General features: G+C 45.6%; 1 protein-coding gene, 1 long non-coding RNA gene and 1 other non-coding gene across 5 annotated transcripts in view; all 3 read right to left on the bottom strand.

Annotated features, from left to right (window-relative positions):
• Window positions 1-24,418, bottom strand: part of ATXN10 (ataxin 10) — a 145,589-nt gene that overhangs the window by 20,955 nt on the left and 100,216 nt on the right. Inside the window, exons 10-11 of one of the 3 annotated variants that reach the window (XM_069586164.1) lie at window positions 5,313-5,396; window positions 1,844-3,719 (exon numbers count right to left, since the gene is read on the bottom strand). In XM_069586164.1, the coding sequence (XP_069442265.1) occupies window positions 3,180-3,719; window positions 5,313-5,396 (624 nt within the window). In that variant the 3' untranslated portion in view covers window positions 1,844-3,179. Of the gene's footprint in view, window positions 1-1,843; window positions 3,720-5,312; window positions 5,397-24,418 lie in introns of those variants that run through there. The other 2 variants (XR_011256221.1, XM_069586165.1) reach the window with 2 other exon arrangements.
• LOC138438490 (small nucleolar RNA SNORA29) lies at window positions 11,652-11,788 on the bottom strand. The gene has a single exon (XR_011256415.1). It is a non-coding gene; the product is annotated as a small nucleolar RNA SNORA29 (small nucleolar RNA).
• Window positions 14,940-16,212, bottom strand: LOC138437976 (uncharacterized). The gene is made up of 2 exons (XR_011256222.1): window positions 16,077-16,212; window positions 14,940-15,774 (listed from the first exon to the last, which is right to left on the bottom strand). It is a non-coding gene; the product is annotated as an uncharacterized lncRNA (long non-coding RNA).

Here is a 24,418-nt window from a genome sequence, read left to right as displayed (position 1 = left end):
CAACTCTCATTAAACTGATTCTCGCCAATGCAATTTCAGTGAGCAGAGGTGGAGGTTCTAAGCATGTACATGTGTGTAAACGTGTGTGCACATGAACACGCAGGCACAAATGGGTAGACTCTGACTAGCTGGTTTTAAAACTTTTACGGGCAAACACAAACGACCAAACATAGCCATAATACTCTAAAAAAAGAAACAAGTTGGAAGGCCTCAATCAACTCAATCAAGGACTCAGTCAATCAATCTACAGTATCTTGAAACTGCAGAGAGCGACAGTACCTAAGACTCTAGCACTGGCACAGACAGACACAGAGATCAGGGAAAGAGAGGAGAGTCCACAGCCACCCACACGACACACGGCGCCACAGGAGCCAACGCGTGTTCTTTCCAGTACCTGGGCCGGGACAATGCTGTGCTCCGGTGGAAAAATACAGAAACAGACCCTCCCTCACACCATGCCCAAAAATCAATCCCACATGAATTGCAGACCTAAAGATAAAAGGTAAAAATACAAAGCATTCAGAAGATAATACAGAGTATTGTCAGGACCCAAGTGTATGAAAATAGTTAACAGAATACACACTCAAATAAACTAATCATCAAGAAACAGTGGTAAACTCGACTAAAAGGTAAGAAATTTTGTTAATAAAAAACTATGCAGAGAATGACAAGATAAGTAATAGCAGAGGGGAAAGGGAACATCAGCAAGACGCACGGCTGCCAAAGGGCTTCTACCAAGAATATGTGAAACAATCTATTGCAGACAAACTATGAAAAGATAACCCAATGAAAAAATGGGCAAAAGGTTTTCATCAAGCACATTTTACACACACACACACACACACACACACACACACACACACACACACATACACAATCCAAATAGAAGATGTTCAGCCTAATCAGAAATGCAGACAATAGAGCAAATGGGATCTTAACTACAGTGGAAGCACGAAGGGGAGAGCAGAGGGGCTGGTAACAGAAGCTAAGTCCCAGTGTCATGACAAAGTAAACAGCTAACGTCAGGACCTGACAGACCAAGGGACAGCGGCAAAGCACATTACTTAGCTCGACAAAAGCAACAGCTGAGACAGTGAACAGCAAAGTGCTGGAGACTGGGCCAGAGATTTCACTCTCCCATCTATACCTTTGGCATTAAAAAAGCCAACAGATGTAGTATTTTGATGAGTAAAAACATATAGGAGAGAAACAAACCTAAGAAAGGAGGGTGGGAAAGGGAAGGAGAGGTAAGGAGGCAAGGTGCGGTGATGAAAGAATGCCTGGGGCAACTCCCCCGACAGCAGGGGCAGACAGCGAGGAGGAGCGCTGGGTGGATCCACTCTGTGATCTGCACCCGGCCCGTCTGCTCTGAATACACGGCAGCCAGGTTTCAACTTACGGCTCCCATCTAAAAATTGAATCCCTACAAAACCTGGATTTCTAGGCTATAACGCTTTTTCATTTCTGACCATCACTCTCCCTTAGGTCTCATCTTAAGTATATCTTACATGTCTTTAAAATCTAGTAGGCCTTTATAAAACAAAAGTCTAAAGAATTACTAAACATATATAACACTAAACATCTAATGTTTCACCTTTTCTTGACAATTCAGAGAAGATTCCTGAATCTTGCAATACTTCATTAATAACCATTTTAAAAGCCAGTTATCCATATAGACTGTCCATATAAAAATTTTCAGTGTATAATTCTGAGTCATTTCTCCACTACATTAGTATCTTACTATGCCTTCTCTGTATGCGTTCTGACCATCCCAGTGACTCATAGGAGGCAGTTTAGAAAAGTGGCTGAGAATCAGGTACACGACAAGCTTAACCTCTGAGTCTGACCTTTAGTTCTCAGTTTATTTTCTCATCTACAGATGTGGAAGATGATGATAACAGGACCTGCTTCACAGTGTTGTCAAGACTAAAGAAGGTAACGTATGTAAACACATAGTAGTAGTTCGGTCGCTCAGTCGTGTCCGACTCTTTGCGATCCCATGAATCGCAGCACGCCAGGCCTCCCTGTCCATCACCATCTCTCAGACTTCACTCAGACTCATGTTCATCGAGTCCATGATGCCATCCAGCCATCTCATCCTCGGTCGCCCCCTTCTCCTCCTGCCCACAATCCCTCCCAGCATCAGAGTCTTTTCCAATGAGTCAACTCCGCATGAGGTGGCCAAAGTACTGGAGCTTCAGCTTTAGCATCATTCCTTCCAAAGAAATCCCAGGGTTGATCTCCTTGCAGTCCAAGGGACTCTCAAGTGTCTTCTCCAACACACTTCAAAAGCATCAATTCTTCGGCACTCAGCCTTTTTCACAGTCCAACTCTCACATCCATACATGACCACAGGAAAAACCATGGCCTTGACTAGATGGACCTTAGTCGGCAAAGTAATGTCTCTGCTTTTGAATATACTATCCAGGTTGGTCATAACTTTTCTTCCAAGGAGTAAGCGTCTTTTAATTTCATGGCTGCAATCACCATCTGCAGTGATTTGGGAGCCCAAAAAGATAAAGTCTGACACTGTTTCCACTGTTTCCCCATCTATTTCCCATGAAGTGATGGGATCAGATGCCATGATCTTAGTTTCCTGAGTGTTGAGCTTTAAGCCAACTTTTTCACTCTCCTCTTTCACTTTCATCAAGAGGCTTTTGAGTTCCTCTTCACTTTCTGCCATAAGGGTGGTGTCATCTGCATATCTGAGGTGACTGATATTCCTCCCGGCAATCTTGATTCCAGCTTGTGTTTCTTCCAGCCCAGCGTTTCTCATGATGTACTCTGCACAGAAGTTAAATAAGCAGGATGACAATATACAGCCTTGACGTACTCCTTTTCCTATTTGGAACCAGTCTGTTGTTCCATGTCCAGTTCTAACTGTTGCTTCCTCACCTGCATACAGATTTCTCAAGAGGCAGGTTAAGTGGTCTGGTATTTCCGTCTCTTTCAGAATTTTCCACAGTTTATTGTGATCCACAGAGTCAAAGGCTTTGGCATAGTCCATAAAGCAGAAATAGATGTTTTTCTGGAACTCTCTTGCTTTTTCCATGATCCAGCAGATGTTGGCAATTTAATCTCTGGTTCATCTGCCTTTTCTAAAACCAGCTTGAACATCAGGGAGTTCATGGTTCATGTATTGCTGAAGCCTGGCTTGGAGAATTTTGAGCATTACTTTACTAGCATGTTGAGATGAGTGCAATTGTGCGGTAGTTTGAGCATTCTTTGGCATTGCCTTTCTTTGGAACTGGAATGAAAACTGACCTTTTCCAGTCCCGTAACCACTGCTGAGTTTTCCAAATTTGCTGGGATATTGAGTGCAGCACTTTCACAGCATCATCTCTCAGGATTTGAAATAGCTCAACTAGAATTCCATCACCTCTACTAGCTTTGTTCATGATGCTTTCTAAGGCCCACTTGACTTCACATTCCAGGATGGCCGGCTCTAGATGAGTGATCACACCATCGTGATTATCTGGGTCATGAAGATCTTTTCTGTACAGTTCTTCTGTGTATTCTTGCCACCTCTTCTTAATATTTTCTGCTTCTGTTAGGTCCACACCATTTCTGTCCTTTATCAAGCCCATCTTTGCATAAAATGTTCCCTTGGTATCTCTGATTTTCTTAAACAGATCTCTAGTCTTTCCCATTCTGTTGTGTTCCTCTATTTCTTTGCACTGATCGCTGAGGAAGCCTTTCTTATCTCTTCTTGCTGTTCTCTGGAACACATAGTAAGGACTCAATAAATGCTTCCTGAAAGGAATGAATGAATGAGTATTTGGCAAGGAGACACCAACATCAAAGACTTAGGAAGCAGGCACCACATGCAGCGTATCTGCAGAGCTGCCATGGGCTGTGTGCAACAGCCTTTTAATTTTTCAGTCTTTGCCAAAGGCCAAAGATTAGTAATAAAAAACCTTTCTTCACTAGAAGGTCAATTCAGGGAATATAAAAGTAAAATTGCGTGAATTTTTTTGTTTGCAATAAATCATCTTTTTCATCCGGAAACGCAACACCTGCAGTAACACCTGAATGTTCTTTTATTGCTTTCCTGTGACAGCTTTCTTTTCTCCTTTCCCTTTTTGGGGCTAAAAAACTTCAAACCCGTCTAAGGAGCACAGCCTGTAGTGCCTGATCATAATGCAAGGCAGTGAACTGACTGTTTTACCTTGAGGAAAACTCTTCAGAGGCTGTTTACTTTTCTTTCTCTGACTGAGCTTACAAGCTATCATGCTCTTTAAAATAGGAATTTTTCTTCCATTGCTAATCAGACAAACGACAGTATCTTTAGCACAAATAATAAGCATTTCTCAATCTACTTACTTTGCAACACATGATTTTCATCAGCTCCTTTTCTCTTCTTGACAGAAACCAATAGTGAGCATTTTAAACACAAAATTCCCCTCCTCCTTGGCAACGCACTCCAGTATTCTTGCCTGGAGAATCCCATGGACGGAGGAGCTTGGGGGGTTACAGTCCACGGGGTCGCAAAGAGTCAGACACAACTGAGTGACTTCACTTTCACTTGGCCTCCCACAGGGTCACAATCTCAAAGTCCTGGCAACGGCCTTATTAACACCCCCCAACCCCCGCCACCGCCCACCCACCAGCAATAAGCACAAGGCCATGCAATGGCCAGGCAAGGGACCAGAAGGTCTTGAAGTGAAACAGATTCTCTCTCAAACCTACACAGGCTGCCTCCAGCCTCGCTCTTCATCACTGTACTAGATTCGTTTCCCACACGGAAGACCTAGGTGGAGAGGTGGGGAGTGGGCAAGTTCCTTGCACAACGCCCTCCAGAAGGGTGGTCAGGACAAGGACGGGCAAGACCCAGAGCCTCTGGCATCAGTAGCTGAGGGCCCCAGGACAGCACCCAGCAAAAACCAGACTCCCGGGCCACTAGGGCACTTCTCCCACTTCTGAGCTCTCAGAGGTCTCCAAGCTACCACTGCTAGAATGGTTCTTCCAGAGGTCCCTTTGAACCTCTACTGAAGAGACGTACCCTTCTCCACAGTCACTCCGCGGAACATGTGGTCTGGAAAGGTGATGTCAGTGACAGGCAGAGAACACAGGGCCCACAGGTGAGCTTTCAGCTGGGGCTTCAGGCATTCTGGAGGAGAACGCCCTCCCCCCCACCCCCACCCCGCCCCGCCAAGAACCTGCGCTCACTGCGCTGCACAGGCTGCAGGAGTGCGGCTCGGCCCACCCCAACTCTGACCAAGCGGCTCAGTGCTTAGGGACAAAGCCAACGAGACAGCCAGCTCGCTCTCTCGTGAAGGGGCGCCAGATGGAGGCCCCGGGCGTGAACTCACTGGGGGCACGTCAAGGATACAGGGATTGCTGTCGTCGAGGCCACAGCTGTCGAGGATCAGGGGGATGCCGTCCAGCTCATTCACCTACAAAGAACAGAAAAGGCAAATTCACACACTCGGACGGCCTGGGGGTATGGGGGCTATAGGAGGTCTGCGGCTCCTTTTCTATCTCCTGACTCATTCCTGTAAAAATACAGTTAGTGCAATTACCTGAAATGCCTCTATCAGTCCAGAAATGTTTAAAAAGAGACATGCAAATAAAAAATGACACTTTCTTTTCATCCTTCCTCCAAAAAGTTGGGCAACTAGGCAGACATATTAAAAAAAAATACAATTGAATACAACATTGCAAATCAACTACATTTTAATATACTTAAAAAAATATATAAAGTGGGATCTCTTCCCAGTATTACTCACCAGCATAAACTTCCAATGAATCTCGGTTTACTAGTAAGTAAATTCTTTTTCTAAGTTGGAAGCAGTTTCTACGGTTCTAAATCCAGAAGCAACAGACAAGTTTTAAAATTTAACTACGTTTCCTAAAAAAGGCAAGTGAAAGCTGTAATAATTATCTGAAAGATACCACAGGAAAAGGGTTAATATTTTAATATGTACAGATTTTGTAAAAGTTGAGAAAAGATCAAGAATCCAACAGAAAACTGGATGAAACACATAAACATAAATGGCACAGACGAAAGCAATGCGAGCGGACTGCAGAGATGTCGAAGTCTGCTCAACTTTGCTTCTAGTAAGACTCAGGCAAATTACGACCCCATCCCTCAGCTGCCACAGTGGAAAAGGCGCCTCTGACATGAGCAGCTGGGGAGGCGACAGGAGCTGGCTCCCTCGGACACTGCCTGAGCAGACGCTTAGTGGCACGATCCCGACAGAAGGGGAAATAAAATCACATGCTAAAAACTGACATTTCAAAGCAGACTGTACGGGTGAATTAAAGAGTTCTTGGAAATCAAGGTTACACTAGAGCCATACCTGAACTCGGGGCATGCACTCCAAGGTTAATACTTCTCATTCATACCGCTCTGTTATAAAATGATACAAGATAACTTTTTATAGAAATTCATTAAAGGTTTATAACATAACCTATTCTAGACAAAGGACGGTAGTGACGTCGTGACACACACATAATGACACGCTGGAGAGTGAACACAGGTGACGGTCACTGAGAAAGGGACCCATGGGCGTGACACCTCCAGGAGATGCGGCTGCGGGAGTCATCACCACGATTATGTTTACAGGTTCCTGCCACTGCCGAGTGAGGAGCTCGCGTCAGGGGCAGGGGAAACGATTAGGACATGAACACATTTTCTTCTGTTCGCACTTCATAAAACAGGGAAGTTGTTTCTTTAGCTAACGTGCTGGGAACTGATTCTAGACCCATGATGAGTCAGAAGTTGCAGTAACAGTTCCTATCAGGGAGCCAAGCTCAGTCAACGCTTCACGACGAAACACATCTCGACAAGACGGCAAGTCTGGCTTAAACAAGTGAACATTTAGCCTCTGGAAGTCAAGTGCAGACAGCAGGACGGCTCACTGACTGCTAACTGCTCTTTCCCACCGCGGCCAACACTAATCTCAGAGAATGCACTGCAAGGTGGCCAGGCCCAACTCAAGTAGTATCTAAGCTTCTTTGGGGAAAAATGTATTAGGCTGACCAAAGAAACACAACACCAGAGGCTCCATTACTGTCTGCTCTCACACTGAATGGCAAATAGCAAAGTCACAACAACCTGAAGAAAAACAAGAGCATGATGCCAACGCAGGACTGAATCTCCCACTGAAGCGCCCAGTGAGATGACGTGGCAGGGGGCCGCAGGGTACATGCACACGCGCCCAGGTGAGCAGAGTCCTCCTGCCGAGGCCAGCACACTGCCGACGTGGGTGTGGCAACGCCCAGACAGCGCTGTCCCTGGCAGATGAAGCAGAGGCGACCGCCAACTCAGAAGGCTCGGAGCCTGAGGTGGGAGGAGGCAGGCGCTGGGTCACCACCCCTGAACCGCCTGGATGCGACGGGCATGTGCCTGCCCACAGCGAGACCAGGTGCGATCCCCAGGACAGAGGACGGGGTTACTTCTGGAGGCAGACAGACCTGCGGGAGAATTCCAGCTCAGCCCTCTGGCCGTGTAACCTGTGGAGGGTTCTGAACTTCAGTCTAGACTTTCTTGCGTGTAACAAGAGGGTTAGAGTGAGGATTACATGAATATACAAACAGCAAGGCACCCACACTCGAAGAGGGCTGGGCACAGTCATCCCAAGGAGCAAGCGTCTTTTAATTTCATGGCTGCAGTCACCATCTGCAGTGATTTTGGAGCCCCAAAAAATAAAGTCTGACACCGTTTCCCCATCTATTTGCCATGAAGTGATGGGACCAGATACGCTGATCTTAGTTTTCTGAATGCTGAGCTTTAAGCCAACTTTTTCACTCTCCTCTTTCACTTTCATCAAGAGGCTTTTTAGCTCCTCTTCACTTTCTGCCATAAGGGTGGTGTCATCTGCATATCTGAGGTGACTGATATTCTTCCCGGCAATCTTGATTCCAGCTTGTGCTTCTTCCAGCCCAGCATTTCTCATGATGTACTCTGCATAGAAGTTAAATAAGCAGGGTGACAATATATAGCCTTGACGTACTCCTTTTCCTATTTGGAACCAGTCTGTTGTTCCATGTCCAGTTCTAACTGCTGCTTCCTCACCTGCATATAGGTTTCTCAAGAGGCAGGTCAAGTGGTCTGGTATTCCCATCTCGTGAAGAATTTTCCACAGTTTATTGTGATCCACACAGTCAAAGGCTTTGGCATAGTCCATAAAGCAGAAATAGATATTTTTCTGGAACTTTCTTGCTTTTTCCATGATCCAGCGGATGTTGGCAATTTGATCTCTGGTTCCTCTGCCTTTTCTAAAACCAGCTTGAACATCTGGAAGTTCACGGTTCATGTATTGCTAAAGCCTGGCTTGGAGAATTTTGAGTATCACTTTACTAGCGTGTGAGATGAGTGCAATTGTGCGGTAGTTTGAGCATCCTTTGGTGTTGCCTTTCTTTGGGATTGGAATGATAACTGACCTTTTCCAGTCCTGTGACCACTGCTGAGTTTTCCACATTTGCTGGCATATTGAGCGCAACACTTTCACAGCATCATCTTTCAGGATTTGAAATAGCTCAACTGGAATTCCATCACCTCTACTAGCTTTGTTCATAGTGATGCTTTCTAAGGCCCATTTGACTTCACATTCCAGGATGTCTGGCTCTAGGTGAGTGATCACACCATCGTGATTATCTGGGTCATGAAGATCTTTTTTGTACAGTTCTTCTGCGTATTCTTGCCACCTCTTCTTAATATCTTCTGCTTCTGTTAGGTCCATACCATTTCTGTCCTTTATCGAGCCCATCTTAGCATGAAATGTTCCCTTGGTATCTCTAATTTTCTTGAAGAGATCTCTAGTCTTTCCCATTCTGTTCTTTTCCTCTATTTCTTTACATTGATCACTGAGGAAGGCTTTCTTATCTCTTCTTGCTATTCTTTGGAACTCTGCATTCAGGTGCTTATATCTTTCCTTTTCTCCTTTGCTTTTCGCTTCTCTTCTTTTCACAGCTATTTGTAAGCCCTCCCCAGAGAGCTATTTTGCTTTTTTGCCTTTCTTTTCCATTGGGATGGTCTTGATCCCTGTCTCCTATACAATGTCATGAACCTCTGTCCATAGTTCATCAGGCACTCTATCAGATCTAGTCCCTTGAATCTATTTCTCACTTCCACTGTATAATCATAAGGGATTTGATTTAGGTCATACCTTAATGGTCTAGTGTATATGAAGAGACATCTTTTTCAATGTTTTTGAGATTTGTCCATGTTGTTACATGTATCAGTTTATTGTTGTTTCTGATTATGAATATACCATTTATTTATGTGCTCAAGTTTTTGTATTACTCATGTATCAGTTCATTTTTATTTTTGATTAAGAATATACCATATATTTATCCATCCACTTGTTAACGTATTTAAGTGTTTATATTACTCCTGAGTTTCTTTCTCCTCGTTTGTAAGAATTTATGAACCTTACAGATCTATTTCTCCTTTCAGTTTTGTCAGTTTTTGCTTAATGTACTTGCCGAAGTTCTCTTAGCAATATGTTGCTGCTGCTAAATCACTCCAGTAGTGTCTGACTCTGTGCGACCCCATAGACAGCAGCCCACCAGGCTCCCCCATCCCTGGGATTCTCCAGGCAAGAACACTGGAGCAGGTTGCCATTTCCTTCTCCAATGCATGAAAGTGAAAAGTGAAAGTGAAAGTCACTCAGTTGTGTCCAACTCTTAGCGACTCCATGGACTGCAGCCCACCAGGCTCCTCCGCCCACGGGAGGTTCCAGGCGAGAGTACTGGAGTGGGGTGCCGTTGCCTTCTCCCTCTTAGCAATATGTGTTTGTGCTTTTATGTCTTCTTCTTGGGGAGCTGATCCTTTAATCATTATGAAATATTCCTCTGTACATCTCAAGTCTATTTTATCTGATGTTAATATAGCCACTCCATCTTTTCAAAAAGTGTTTGCATGGTATGCATTTCCATTCTTTCATTATAAACTTATCTTCATCTTTACATTCAAAATGTATTTCTTGTAGTTACCATACGACTGAGTCTCACTTTTAAAAAAATTCAATCTAACACTGTCTTTTAATTTTAATATAAGCCATTTACTTTTAATGTACGTATCAACATAGTTGTGTTTGAGTATATCATTGTAATATTTGTTTTCTTTTTATCCTCAGTTCAGTTCAGTTGCTCAGTTGTGTCCAACTCTTTGGAACCCCATGAATCGCAGCACGCCAGGCCTCCCTGTCCATCACCAATTCCCGGAGTTCACTCAAACTCAAGTCCACCGAGTCGGTGATGCCATTCAGCCATCTCATTCTCTGTCGTCCCCTTCTCCTCCTGCCCCCAATCCCTCCCAGCATCAGAGTCTTTTCCAATGAGTCAACATTTCACATGAGGTGGCCAAAGTATTGGAGCTTCAGCTTCAGCATCAGTCCTTCCAATGAACACCCAGGACTCATCTCCTTTAGGATGGACTGGCTGGATCTCGTTGCAGCCCAAGGGACTCTCAAAGAGTCTTCTCCAACATTACAGTTCAAAAGCATCAATTCTTCGGCGCTCAGCTTTCTTCACAGTCCAACTCTCACATCCATACATGACCACAGGAAAAACCATAGCCTTGACTAGATGGACCTTTGCTGGCAAAGTAATGTCTCTGCTTTTGAATATGCTATCCGGGTTGGCCATAACTTTCCTTCCAAGGAGTAAGCATCTTTTAATTTCATGGCTGCAATCACCATCTGCAGTGATTTGGGAGCCCAAAAAGATAAAGTCTGACACTGTTTCCACTGTTTCCCCATCTATTTCCCATGAAGTGATGGGATCAGATGCCATGATCTTAGTTTCCTGAGTGCTGAGCTTTAAGCCAACTTTTTCACTCTCCTCTTTCACTTTCATCAAGAGGCTTTTGAGTTCCTCTTCACTTTCTGCCATAAGGGTGGTGTCATCTGCATATCTGAGGTGACTGATATTCCTCCCGGCAATCTTGATTCCAGCTTGTGTTTCTTCCAGCCCAGCGTTTCTCATGATGTACTCTGCACAGAAGTTAAATAAGCAGGGTGACAATATACAGCCTTGACGTACTCCTTTTCCTATTTGGAACCAGTCTGTTGTTCCATGTCCAGTTCTAACTGCTGCTTCCTCACCTGCATATAGGTTTCTCAAGAGGCAGGTCAAGTGGTCTGGTATTCCCATCTCGTGAAGAATTTTCCACGGTTTATTGTGATCCACACAGTCAAAGGCTTTCACATAGTCAATAAAGCAGAAATAGATGTTTTTCTGGAACTCTCCTGCTTTTTCCATGATCCAGCGGATGTTGGCAATTTGATCTCTGGTTCCTCTGCCTTTTCTAAAACCAGCTTGAACATCTGGAAGTTCACGGTTCACGTACTGCTGAAGTCCAATGTACTTTATTCCCCTTTTTCTCTTATCCTGACTTCCTCTAGGCTGAGTGTTTTTAAATATTCCATCTTTTCCCCTCCACTACTAGCTTAGTAACTAACTCTCTTTCCTTTTCTAAAAGTGGTTGTTCTAGGTTTAGAATATGGATCTTGACTTGTAGTAGTCTATTTACAAATAATATTACACTATTTCACATACAGTGTAAAAATCTTACAAGTATATACTCCATTTGACATCTGGGCAACAGCTCTCATACATTTTATTTGTATATACATTATAAAATGCCAAATACATTACTATTAAGATTGCTTCAAAGACCCAAATGTATTTTATTTTATTTTGTTTTCTTGTTCAGCCATTTCATACAGGAGGAGGACATGAGCAAATCCTCCCTCTTCAGATCACGGCAGTTCTAATCTATCCCATAAGCATAGCCACTAAAATCTATCAGGAGATAATGTGATAGTCAAATGGGAAACCAAATGTATTTTAAAAAATTAAAAAGTGAAGATAGAAGTATTTCATTCTTGCCCACATGGTAACCATTTTCCTTCACCTGGTAAAACATCCATCAACATTCTTCATAGCACAGTTCTACTGACAACAAATCCGCTCAACTTTTGTCTGTCTGGAAATGTCTTTGTTTTGCCCCCATTTGTGAAGGCTATTTTGGCTGGGTATGATTCTAGTTTTCTTTCAGTATTTTAAAGATGTCGTTGTTTTGGTTCCTGTTTTGCGTTATTTCTGGAGTGAAGCCTGCTATCACTCTTTATCTTTGTTCCCCCTGGACTGACAGGCAAGTCCATGAATTAGAGACTAAGAACACACAGAAAAAATGAACCAAAATCAAAAGCTGGTTCACTGTAAACACTGCTAGAATGGAAAAATCCTAGAGAGGATGATGAGGGAAAAAAGAGAGATGTCTATTTTAAAAGAACAGAATGAAGAGCTAGAAATAGATATAGAAAATATAAATAATTAAATATTATGAATTTAATGAAAAAAAGAAAAACCAAAAAAACTGAGATGAAATGGATACTTTGAAGAAAACAACATAAATAAAAAGCTTGAAAAGGTCAATACTTTAAACAGTTGCATTTAAATAAAGATATGAAAATGACCAAGACTCACTGACAGAGACAAAGACCCAAACAGCTCCCCAAGTGAATGCCAAGAAGTTCTTAAGGAGCAGATAAATCTATTATGTACATCTGTCGCTGGTATCTGGTCCCTAAGTGTGTGTCCAACTCTTTTGCAAGCCCATTGATTGCAGCCCACCAGGCTCCTCTGTCCATGGGATTTCCCAGGCAAGAATATAGGAGTGGGTTGCCAATTCCTTCTTCAGGGAATCTTCTTGACCCAGGTATTGAACCTACATCTTCTGCTTTGGCAGGCAGGTTCTTTACCACTGAGCCACCAGGGAAGCCCATTTTATACGTAAGTTATTCAAAAACAGTGGAAAAGGAACGAAAGTTCCTCAATTCATTTTATGATGCTACCATGGCCTGATTCTAAAAGCAGGATTCAGACAGACCAATAAAGGAAAATAACGAACTTACTTATGAACATATACCCCCTTCCCAAGACAACTCTCGCAAATTCCTGGAAAAATATTAGGTTAATTAAACATACCCTAAAAATTCATCTCCATCTTAATATAGATAAGAAAATCTACAAGGCAATTATCCTCATTAACATACCAGTAATTATCTCACTATCACAGAAAAAGCATCAGGTAAAAGAAATCTGTATGCAGGTCAGGAAGCAACAGTTAGAACTGGACATGGAACAACAGACTGGTTCCAAATAGGAAAAGGAGTACGTCAAGGCTGTATATTGTCACCCTGCTTATTTAACTTCTATGCAGAGTACATCATGAGAAACGCTGGGCTGGAAGAAGCACAAGCTGGAATCAAGATTGCCGGGAGGAATATCAATCACCTCAGATATGCAGATGACACCACCCTTATGGCAGAAAGTGAAGAGGAACTCAAAAGCCTCTTGATGAAAGTGAAAGAGGAGAGTGAAAAAGTTGGCTTAAAGCTCAACATTCAGAAAATGAAGATCATGGCATCCGGTCCCATCACTTCATGGGAAACAGATGGGGAAACAGTGGAAACAGTGTCAGACTTTATCTTTTTGGGCTCCAAAATCACTGCAGATGGTGACTGCAGCCATGAAATTAAAAGACGCTTACTCCTTGGAAGAAAAGTTATGACCAACCTAGATAGCATATTCAAAAGCAGAAACATTACTTTGCCGACTAAGGTCCATCTAGTCAAGGCTATGGTTTTTCCTGTGGTCATGTATGGATGTGAGAGTTGGACTGTGAAGAAGGCTGAGCGCCGAAGAATTGATGCTTTTGAAGTGTGGTGTTGGAGAAGACTCTTGAGAGTCCCTTGGACTGCAAGGAGATCCAACCAGTCCATTCTGAAGGAGATCAACCCTGGGATTTCTTTGGAAGGAATGATGCTAAAGCTGAAGCTCCAGTACTTTGGCCACCTCATGCGAAGAGTTGACTCATTGGAGAAGACTCTGATGCTGGGAGGGATTGGGGGCAGGAGGAGAAGGGGACGACCAAGGATGAGATGGCTGGATGGCATCACGGACTCGATGGACGTGAGTCTGAGTGAACTCCGGGAGTTGGTGATGGACATGGAGGCCTGGCGTGCTGCGATTCATGGGGTCGCATAGAGTCAGGCATGACTGAGCGACTGAACTGAATACTTAGCACCTATTTATTATTTTTTATATCCCAGAAAACTACTTTAACTTGAAAATGGCTTGTGCCAGAACCCTACAGTAAATATCATAAGTAAGAAAATTTAGATAGACCCCAAGACCAGAAAAAACACAAGGCTACTCTCTTCTTACTGCGCTGGAGAAACAGAAACTCAAAGAAATCCTGCAATTTTAAAAGGTCTTTTCTTGGACCATTCTGCCACTAGGAAACAAACAGGAGTTAAGAGTGGTGTGAAAAGTGGTAAATGTCACCACCAGAACAGAGGCAGTGGATGAAGGAAAAGGAAAGAAAGCAAAGAGCAGGTCTGGCGTCAGGAGAGTGGGGAGGGCAAGGGAGAGGGAGAGAGACCCACTTGCGAAAGACAGTCCCTCGGCGATCAGAGACTCACTGCTGCTCGACAACAGACACCTAGTGCTGGCTTTGGTGGACGTGCTTTAGCTTGGGGTAACTATTAGGAGACTGGGAACCCGTCTCCTGACTCTGGTGTACAGGGGCCAGTGCACGATAAGCCTGCGTCCTGTTCACCTCCTTTTTCAAAGTAAGGCATATCAGAGATTTACTATTGGGGTTCATGAAACCTCAAGACGCCCACCCAAGCTACTGTTGTTAAAAGACTCCTGACCCCCTGCAGGTGTTAAGAGCGCCTCTGCTGCTGTTGCTAAGTCGTGTCAGTTGTGTCCAACTCTGTGCGACGCCGTGGACTGTAGCCCACCAGGCTCCTCCGTCCCTGGGATTCTCCAGGCAAGAATACTGGAATGGGTTGCCATTTCCTTCTCCAGTGCATGAAACTGAAAAGTGAAAGTGAAGTCGCTCAGTCGTGTCTGACTCTTCGCAATCCCATGGAGTGTAGCCTACCAGGCTAGCTGGGATTAAAAAGGATAAGAAATTGGGAGGGTGCATTCAGAACTTTAATTTCTTTGAATTTTAAGTCACATGGGCAGAGAATTTGACTTTAATGTTTTGGACTTTAATTTAAAATGAAATGTAATCTATGGATTTTAGCATCTCCCTGGGAATTTGATAATGAGATAGAATTAATATTCAAATAGAGAGTATCTCTTGTGGGCATTTTATGATTACAATGAATTTAGGCCTTACACTGGAGTACCTTAATATGGAATGAATTTTCTGCCTTGAGGTCAAAGTGATTTGGAGTTAATTTGATTCATATATTGGTCTGACCCACTTAAGAAACTTCGGGGGTGGGGGCAAAAATCTATCCTCCCTACCAGTAGCCCAGGAGAAAGGAGAGGTGTGGCTGGGTAGGCAGGAGCGGCCTTAAAAAGGTGGTGGCCCAGGGTTTCCCCAGGTAAAGGACACAGCTCGGGCCCAACACGCCAGCAGGGCAATGAGACCGAACAAGAATCTTCCCTGTGGCGCTGCGGCGAGAGCGGAGCGAGCGTGGACAGTCCTGGGCATCTCTGGGCCTGCGACTGGCTCCTTCCCGGGCATAACTATCGGATTAGTGAGTTTGACCGTATCAAGTTCATGGTCCACAGCAGCTACTCGTTTGGTGGGCTGACTCTTTCATTAGACTCTGGGGTTTACAACCGAATGAAGCACGTTTCGTTCGTTCCCGCATCCCCTGCCTTGCCCTTCGATGTCAACAGCTATCTGCTGAAAAACATCCGTGTGCGTGGAGGAAAACAGCTCTTCTGACTGATCCCATCGCATATCTGTAGGTAACAAGTCATCAGGATCCCAGGGCTCATGACACGGGCCTAGAGACAGAGAAAGAGAGAGAAACAGAGAGAGAGAGACAGTGCATGAGAGGGAGAGAGTGCATGAGCAAGAAAGACGTGAACAAATGAAAACACATTTACAGATTATGATAATCCCTATAAGGAAATAAGCAGGATGGTCAACCGGAGAGGGACAGTGGAGGCAGGACGTCAGAAAGGGTAGTTATGTAAGACTTTTCTAGAAGATGATGATATCTCAACTGGGACCTGTGCTGTAAAAATGGGGCAGGAACCAGAAGCACAAAGACTCAGGTGAAAAGAATCAAGCATAACTGACTTACGGAAAGAAGTCAGCGTGGCTGTGTGCAGGCAGATGATAAAAATGGCAGGAGATGAGGCTGGAGAGTGGGGCTTGTGGAGTGGTGTCTCCTCATGGGTCCCTGGAGCAGGAGTGTAAACATCGCCCGGGCACCTGCTCTTTAGAAACGCAAACCATCAGGCCCCAGCCCAGACCTGCTGAACAGGAAGTCTGGGGTCCTGGGCCCAGCAGACAGCGTTTCTGTTTCACTGATCTACAGGATTGTGGCAGTTCCAGCTGCATGGTATCACTCTACATTATAAAATGACCACCATGGTAAGTGTGCCACCCTACGGAGCTGTTACAGCATGACTGGATGCATTCTCCACACTGCACCCTTCGTCCCTGCGCCTCATGTATTTTAAACTGCAAGTCTGTACCTCTCACCTTTCCTGACCTACTTCATTCACCCCTACCTCCCTCCCCTCTGGCACCACCTCTGGATTTTGCTACTGTGACTCTGTCTCTGCTTTATTATAGTTGTTCATTTGTTTTGTTTTTTATGTTCCACATCTAAGTGAAATCTACAGCATCTGTCTTTCTCTGACATTTCCCTTAGCAGAACACCCTGGAGGTCCATCCACCTGTGACGATGGCAAGATGCCGTTCTTCTGTATGGCTGAGTACTTCTCCTGTGCATGTGTGTCTGCGTACATGTGTGTGCCATGATCGCTGGTACAGAGCAGTGGCATCCCTCTGTGGAGCCTGGGGGCAGGTCTGGGCTTGAGACGTACTCTGGGGTCATCTGCACATAGAGGGTCTTTGAGGCCTGGGAACTGGAGGTCATGGGTCGGGGGGACGGGCTGGATGCAGACAGTTGAGAGCCAACATAAGCACTCACTCCCAGTGGACTATTTTGCAGGCAATATGAACCTTTTTTTTTTCCTGGAAGGAGATAACCAATAACTCAAAATGCACAGTGGTAAGATTTCCTTAAAACTTAAAAGTTATCAACATCAGATTATTTATCCACTGGTAATTTTTCAGGGTAACTTTAGAAGCTCATTTCCAAACCAAATTTATACTGTGAACTATAAGATACACAAATTTCTGACCTTGTTCTGTTAAAACTACATAGGAATAACACAGATATACATACATAGCTCATGGAAATATTTTCATTCCAACCTACTCATTATGTCCCAGTTCAAGCTACAAGAAAAGCAAAGACGAATCTGATGAGAAGTTCAACTTCAAGAAGATTGATGGACAAGGTTCCTGTGAAGAGAGTCTATCGAATGCCCCAGGTAAGAAGCTGTCAGTCCTGGGAGTGGAGGCTGGGAGGAGGGAGGGAAAGAACCAGCAGAGGGCTGAGGGGGCCCATGGTAGGGATGCAGCGAGGAAGGCACCCAGACACGTTTAGAGGGTGCAGTCCACAAGCTAACCACCCCTCCTCACCCCACCAACACTGCACGGCAGAACACTCTAGAAAAGAAGAGCACACGAGAAAGTAAGCCATGTAACAGCTATTATACATATACCAGAAGAGAGTGCAGAGAGAAAATGACACTGCAGGTCCCCAGGGAAGCTCAGTGGGGTTCAGAGCAGAGCCCTGAAAGCACTTACGGAAAAACAGAGATGCTTTTCAAGAACAGTAATACTGAGACTATTAAAATGTCCAGAAGTACAAAGAACAATGTGATCAATACAAATACTTTGTAAGTTCAACCACCAAATTCGAGGAAGATCAACAACTAACTTTTTTTCGGCAAACATCTGCATCTGAATTTGGTGCGATTTTCTCCTGAATTCTCCACCCAGAAGTTAAACCTTTGTTTAAATAATGAATGAAATTAGCTGGCTTTAAGAAGCTTACTATATTCTGCTTAACAGGACTGAAAAAGAGTTCCTGTCCTTCAGTGAGAAGGAAGTGCCTCACACATGGTAGGAACCCTAGAGAATGAACGCTGTCACAGAGAGCATCTGCTTCCATGCTGACCGCTTACAAAGCAACCAGAACCTTTAGGGTGGGATGTCAGAAAGGTATTTTCAGCTGATCTGGAGTGGGACACATCGTCGAGTGTCTGGTCCAGGAGAACAGGGGTCAGAGGCGCCAAGCAGATCCGTCCCACAGGACGGAGCCTCGGCCTCGCATGGCGTGGCCCCGACTCCCAGGCCCCGTGACATGACGGCAGGGAGCGGGAGCAGGACCCGAGCGCCGCTGTGTGAGCCTGGGCGAGCCGCCTTGGCCTCACGTGGAGAATGGGCCAAAAGCGCCCCACAGAGCAGAGGGAGTCATCAAGCAGGTGGTGAGAAAAGAGAGAGACTTCCACAACACCTGGTTTCTAGGAAGTGCCCAAGAAATGCTCGATATGGACATCACCTTACTTACCCTTCTACTTTCAGCATTCCTCCGCATTCTTTGTGAAGAACCTCAGACCGGCTGAAACGTGAGGGAGAAGACTAGAAGCCTGGCGTTATTTTGCCATTACTGTCATTTTAAGAGTTTCATTAAGCAAAACATCGAAACCTGACCAGCGAAATATGTGACGAGCTAGATGAAAGACCTCTGGTTTTAAGCAGAAGCAGGGGAATATACGAGTCTAGAAGCAAATCTGTCCTCAGCATGCTTGAGCGCACAAGACTGAAAGTCCCACTGAGGAGCCTCTGCATGGAACTCGGGACACGACTGGAGAAATCAGACATGCTAGAGAAGGGTCGGAACGCTGTGTCAGCGGCAGAGAAAACAAAGGCACGCTGCGCTAACACGCACAGCTATGCTCAGAACAAAAATAACCCACAGAGCCAGTGTTTTTTTCTTTTTTTAATATGCATGCCACCTTTGGTACTTGGGGTATAATTCCCACCCAAAACGCACGGTCTACAAGGTCACACTTCAGTGGCTGAACAAACAAAATTCTGTCCTGTTTTCATTCGGTCTTTTAATTTTTAACCCACCAACAGACTCTCAACTGCATGCTGTATTCTGATGAGCTACCTGCCACTAACAAATAGTGTCTCAGAAACTGTTTATCAACTGGCCCATGGTGCTAACAAAAAAAGACTTTCCACGATGAGCCTCCAGCCGGTGCCAGGAAGGGCAGCACACGGGCTGTGGGAGGACTGTGAACGAGGGAGACGGCGGTGAGAACGCAGGAGCGCCAGGCCTCCAGGGGGCCCTGCTCTGAGCTGCCCACCTCGTGGGCACAGGCAGGAGGGAGCCAACAGGTGCAGCTGCACGGGGCCGACACCCTGCCCCTCTCCCACCTGCCTGACTGGCGGACACCGCCACAGCCCCCGAAGGCGTCCCGTGGAGGCCCACTCTCACCCTCCAGGAGGAGACCATCGTGAGGGGATGCGTCTGTGAACAAAGATGCCACATTTCAGAAACACACCTACGGTGAGAAACGTCACTCACTCTGCTAGAGAACGGGAATGGAAAAGAGGAAGGGAAGGAGACCTACACCAAGTATTTCCTTATTCACCAAGATTTTTACAGGCAAAAATGGGGCACTCGTAAGAGTTTTGCAAGGTAGGAATCAGACAAAAGAATTGTGATTTGTGAGGGTTAATGGCTGTGTTTGCAGTCATAGAGTTGAGTGAGTGGCAAAACTCAGGTTTGTTAACTTTTAAAATTCATGCTTTTTTGCAACTGCACCATACAAACTGCAGGAGGAGGTATTTCAGGTCTTCAGAAAAGAGATGATGATTGAAATAATATTAAATATGCTGGAAAACCTCAAAGTATACAGTTGAGAGTGCTTAGGATTGAGATAGGAAGAGGAAGGGGCCAGTGAGGCAGAACAGGGACACGGTAGGCAGGCCCTGCCAGGAAGCAGTCAGGAACCACCCAGGAGGAGGACCCAGGAGCCAAACTCAACCAGCCCCGCGTGGCACATTTCTTTGGCTGATTTTCCAGTTCCCTAGAAATCTCACCATTAGCCTGACATGAAAGTCACACTTCATCTTCAGGGCCCTTCTGATTTCCCTGTTTGCTAATACTCAAACACTTGAAAATCTTTTCATCTACAAGTGTGTGAAAGTCACTCAGTCGTGTCTGACTCTTTATGACCCATGGACTCTACAGCCCATGGGATTCTCCAGGCCAGAATACTGGAGTGGGGAGCCTTTCCCTTCTCCAGGGGATTTTCCTAACCCAGGGATCAAACTCAGATCCCCCGCATTGCACGTGGATTCTTCACCAGTTGAGCCACAAGGTAAGCCCAAGAATACTGGAGTGGGTAGCCTATGCCTTCTCCAGGGAATCTTCCAGATCCAGAAATCGAACTGGGGTCTCCTGAATTGCAGGCAGACTCTTTACCAATTGAGCTATCAGGGAATTGCCATCTACAACTACTTGTTAATTTGACAAAAATTTAAAAGATAGCTAGCTACTTATGACAGACCCTGTATTGGGGACTAAAGGGTGAATGAGACACATTTATTGCCTTACCCAAGTTGGCAGTGGGGATAAGGGAGAGAGAAACGGCCACCGAGACAAGCAAAACCCACCACCAATATCCAGAGCTGGAGGACACACAAAGTGTCCTGGGGGTGCAGGAGAGGGACATACCTAACCCCTCTAGACGGGCCTGCATAGAAGGCCCAGCAACCAAGGCTGTGAGCTTCACCCTGAAGGCATCAGAAAGAGTTTACAAGGAGATTTAGGCTTCAGAACACAAACTCTTTTTAAAACCGAATTTACTACAATAAAGCACACAATTCTTAAGTATGATAGCTTAGAGAAGTTTCACATATGTGTGCACACATGCAACCACTACCCAAGGTCAAGACAGAGAACGTTCCAGTAGCCACCAGTGCATGAGTCCTTATAGGAACTGGGACTCTCACCTCTATCATCTCTGATCACTTCTGCCTTCTCTGGAATCTGGGGTGGTGGTATTGTTCAGTTGCTCAGTCGTGTCTGACTCTTTGCTACCTCACAGACTGCAGCACGCCAGGCTTTGCTGTCCTTCACTATCTCCCAGAGCTTGCTCAAACTCAAGTCCATTGAGTCAGTGATGCCAACCAACCATCTCATCCTCTGTCACTCCCTTCTCTTCCTGGACTCTATCTTTCCCAGCATCAGGGTCCTTTCCAATGAGTTGGCTCTTTCCATCAGGTGGCCAGAGGACTGGAGCTTCAGCTTCAGCATCAGTCCTTCCAATGAACATACAGGGTCGATTTTTTTTAGGGTTGACTGATTAGATCTTGCAGTCCAAGGGACTCTCAAGAGTCTTCTCCAACACAATTGGAAAGCATTAATTCTTCAGTGCTCAGCCTTCTTTATGGTTTAACTCTCACATCCATACATGACTACTGGAAAAACCACGGCTTTGACCAGATGGACCTTTGCTGGCAAAGTCATGTCTCTGCTTTTTAATATGCTATATAGGTTTGTCATAACTTTCCTTCCAAGGAGCAAGCATCTTTTCATTTCATGGCTGCAATCACCATCCTCAGTAATTCCTGGGAGCCCAGGAAAACAGTCTGTCATTGTTTCTACTTTTACCCCATCTCTTTGCCATGAAGTGATGGGACTGGATGCCATGATTCTAGTTTCCTGAATGTTGAATTTTAAGCTAGCCTTTTCACTCTCCTCTTTCACTTTCATCAAGAGGCTCTTTGGTTTCTCTTCACGTTCTGACAGAAGGTTGGTGTCATCTGCATATCTGAGGTTATTAACATTTCTCCCGGCAGTCTTGATTCCAGCTTGTGCTTCATCCAGCCCAGTGTTTCTCATGATGTACTCTGCATAGATGTTAAATAAGCCAAGTGACAATATACAGCCTTGATGTACTCCTTTCCCTATTTTGAACCAGTCCATTGTTCCATGTCCGGTTCTAACTATTGCTTCTTGATCTGCATACAGGTCTCTCAGGAGACAGGTAATAAGATGATCTAGTATTCTCATCTCTCAGAATTTTCCACAATTTTCTGGGATCCACACAGTCAAAGGCTTTTGCATAGCTATGAAGCAGAAGTAGACGTTTTTCTGGAATTCTCTTGCTTTTTCTATGATCCAACAGATGTTGGCAATTTGATCTCTGGTTCCTCTGCCTTTTTAAAATGCAGCTTGTACATCTGGAAGGTCTTGGTTCACAGACTACTGAAGCCTAGCTTGAAGGATTTTGAGCATTATCTTGCTAGCATGTGAAATGAACACAATTGTATGGCAGTATGAACATTCTCTGGCATTGCCCTTCTTTGAGACTGGAATGAATATTGACCTTTCCCAGTCTTCTGGCCACTGCTGAGTTTTCCAAATTTGCTGACATACTGAGTGCAGCACTTTCACAGCCTCACTGGGGTGAGGAGGCCTACGGCATGCACTTCTCCTGCTCTGGTTTCCTTTACTGCACCTATTTCTGCACCTCACAGTGGCCGGCCGCCTGCGCTGCTGCGTATTGTTGCACTGTGTGTACACCCCATGGGGCACTACCTGTTCAACTATTAGACATCTGGGCTGTCTCCAGGTTTTGGCTATTACAAATAAGCCTGCTATGAACATTCGTATACAAGACTGTTGGTGGACACAGCAACCCGTTTATTACCCGGGTTATTGCTGGCTAAGGAAAACATAAGAAATTCAGCAGGAGGACTCTCTTGTTATGCTTCTACTGAAAATGCTGGTTGATGTAACCTCGACGAAGATAAGGTAAGAGGATCTCGGTCATTGAGAATAAAAGACAGGAAGCAAGATCCTTTCTTAGGAGGACGGGTGGGTAACTGAGATCGCAAACGTTTCCAGAAGCTGGGACGGTCACTGTCCACAAACTGAACTGAGAACACGTGGCCTGGTCTTGGCCCTCCTGAGCCTGCAAGTTTGGGTTTTTCGGTCAAGTATGGAAAACAGTTTCTCTGAGCATTTCCTCAGCCCCGCCCTCTTTCTTCCGTTCTCCTGGGACTCTGATGACGGAATGTGAGAGCGTCTATTAGGGTCCTGCCTGTCCCTGGCCATTTCCTCCCCGTCTATTTTATTCCTGTTATTCAGACTGGACACTTTACATTCTCTCCTCACATTCACTGGCTGTTTTCGTCTGTCCTTTCTGCTGTGCTATCTAACCAGTCCAGTGAGCTTTTTCACTTTGAGTTGTCATATTTTTCAGTCCTCAAATTCCCATTTGGATTTTCTTTGCATCTTCTCTTTCTCTGGTGAGATCTTCTGCTCCTTCATTTGCACCCATTGTTCACAACTGTTCGTTGCAGCACTTTCATGAATGCTGCCTGAACGTCCCCGTCAGATAACTCCAGCATCTGTGTCGTCGAGGTGCCAGAATCTGTTGACTGCCCTTTCTCATTCAAGTTGAGATTTTCCTGGCTCTCGGTGTAACACAGGACCTTCAATTACCCTGAACACTAGGGAATGCTGCTGGGACTGGATCTCATGGCAGGCTCCCGTTTTAGCTGGCTCCCCAACACCACAGTGGGGCGGGGAGCAGCACCCTGCTACTGCCATGTTGGGGCGGGGCTCACTCGGCCTCCTTCCTGCTGGGCGGAAGGAGGCCAGTTTTCACCTCTGGGACAGGTATGGAACAGCGTGAGCTCCAGTTCCCCACGTGCCCTCCACGGACGGCAGGGCCAGGCAGGGAAGGAGGGTGCCTGTTACGAGGAGCAGGGAAGAGGGTCCTGGCTGCCCACCCAGTCCTCTCTGACCCCAGCCAGAGGTCAGAGGCTATCCCATCACGCTCAGGTGAAGGTTTACGTGCAGGCTCCCCACTTGGCCACTGCTGATGAGGGCTGCCCCTTTCCTGTCCTTCAGCCGGAAAGAGCAAGCTTCTCCTGGGGGCTTTGCGGTCTGCTCCCATGCTTCTGGATCGACAGCTTCTCTAATATCTGGTCTGAGAAATACGAGGCAAAAAGGAAACCCGAGGAACGCACCAGGGGCCGTCCCCGGAGCCCCAAGGCCCTAGGCAGCTGCCTCTCCTCCACCTTCAGAGTCTCCCTGCGGCTGTTCCACACAGAACGCCCAGGGTTTCTGCCTCTGTAGCAGCAGGAGTCTAGGGAAGCGCATCGATACACTCTGGACCCACAACTGAAAAAGCCCTGTTCCCAGCATGCTGCTCTGAAGGGGCCAGAGGACCTCCAACTAGGAGCTAAAGACGGAAGTCGAGGATGACCCACGTTGGGATTTCAGAAGAAAGATCAGGATCTCTCAGGCAAACAACGGCAACGGCAGCTCATATTCGCTCAGGCTCTGCCCAGCACTGTTCACGTCACATGGACTACGCCTAACTGTCCTCGTCCTCCCGAAAGCGTGGGGAGGAGCCTCCACTGTCCCGCCTTTCTAATGGGAGCAGACTCCTGCAGGGCACTCCCTGCCCCACAGCATGGCCCGGGTTTGGCCCTGGACCATCTGAATCCAGAGCCAGAGCTCCTCACCCC

Source organism: Ovis canadensis, chromosome 3 (genome assembly GCF_042477335.2).
Source record: "Ovis canadensis isolate MfBH-ARS-UI-01 breed Bighorn chromosome 3, ARS-UI_OviCan_v2, whole genome shotgun sequence".
Lineage (NCBI taxonomy): Eukaryota > Metazoa > Chordata > Mammalia > Artiodactyla > Bovidae > Ovis > Ovis canadensis.
This window is presented reverse-complemented; position numbering and strand designations above follow the sequence as displayed.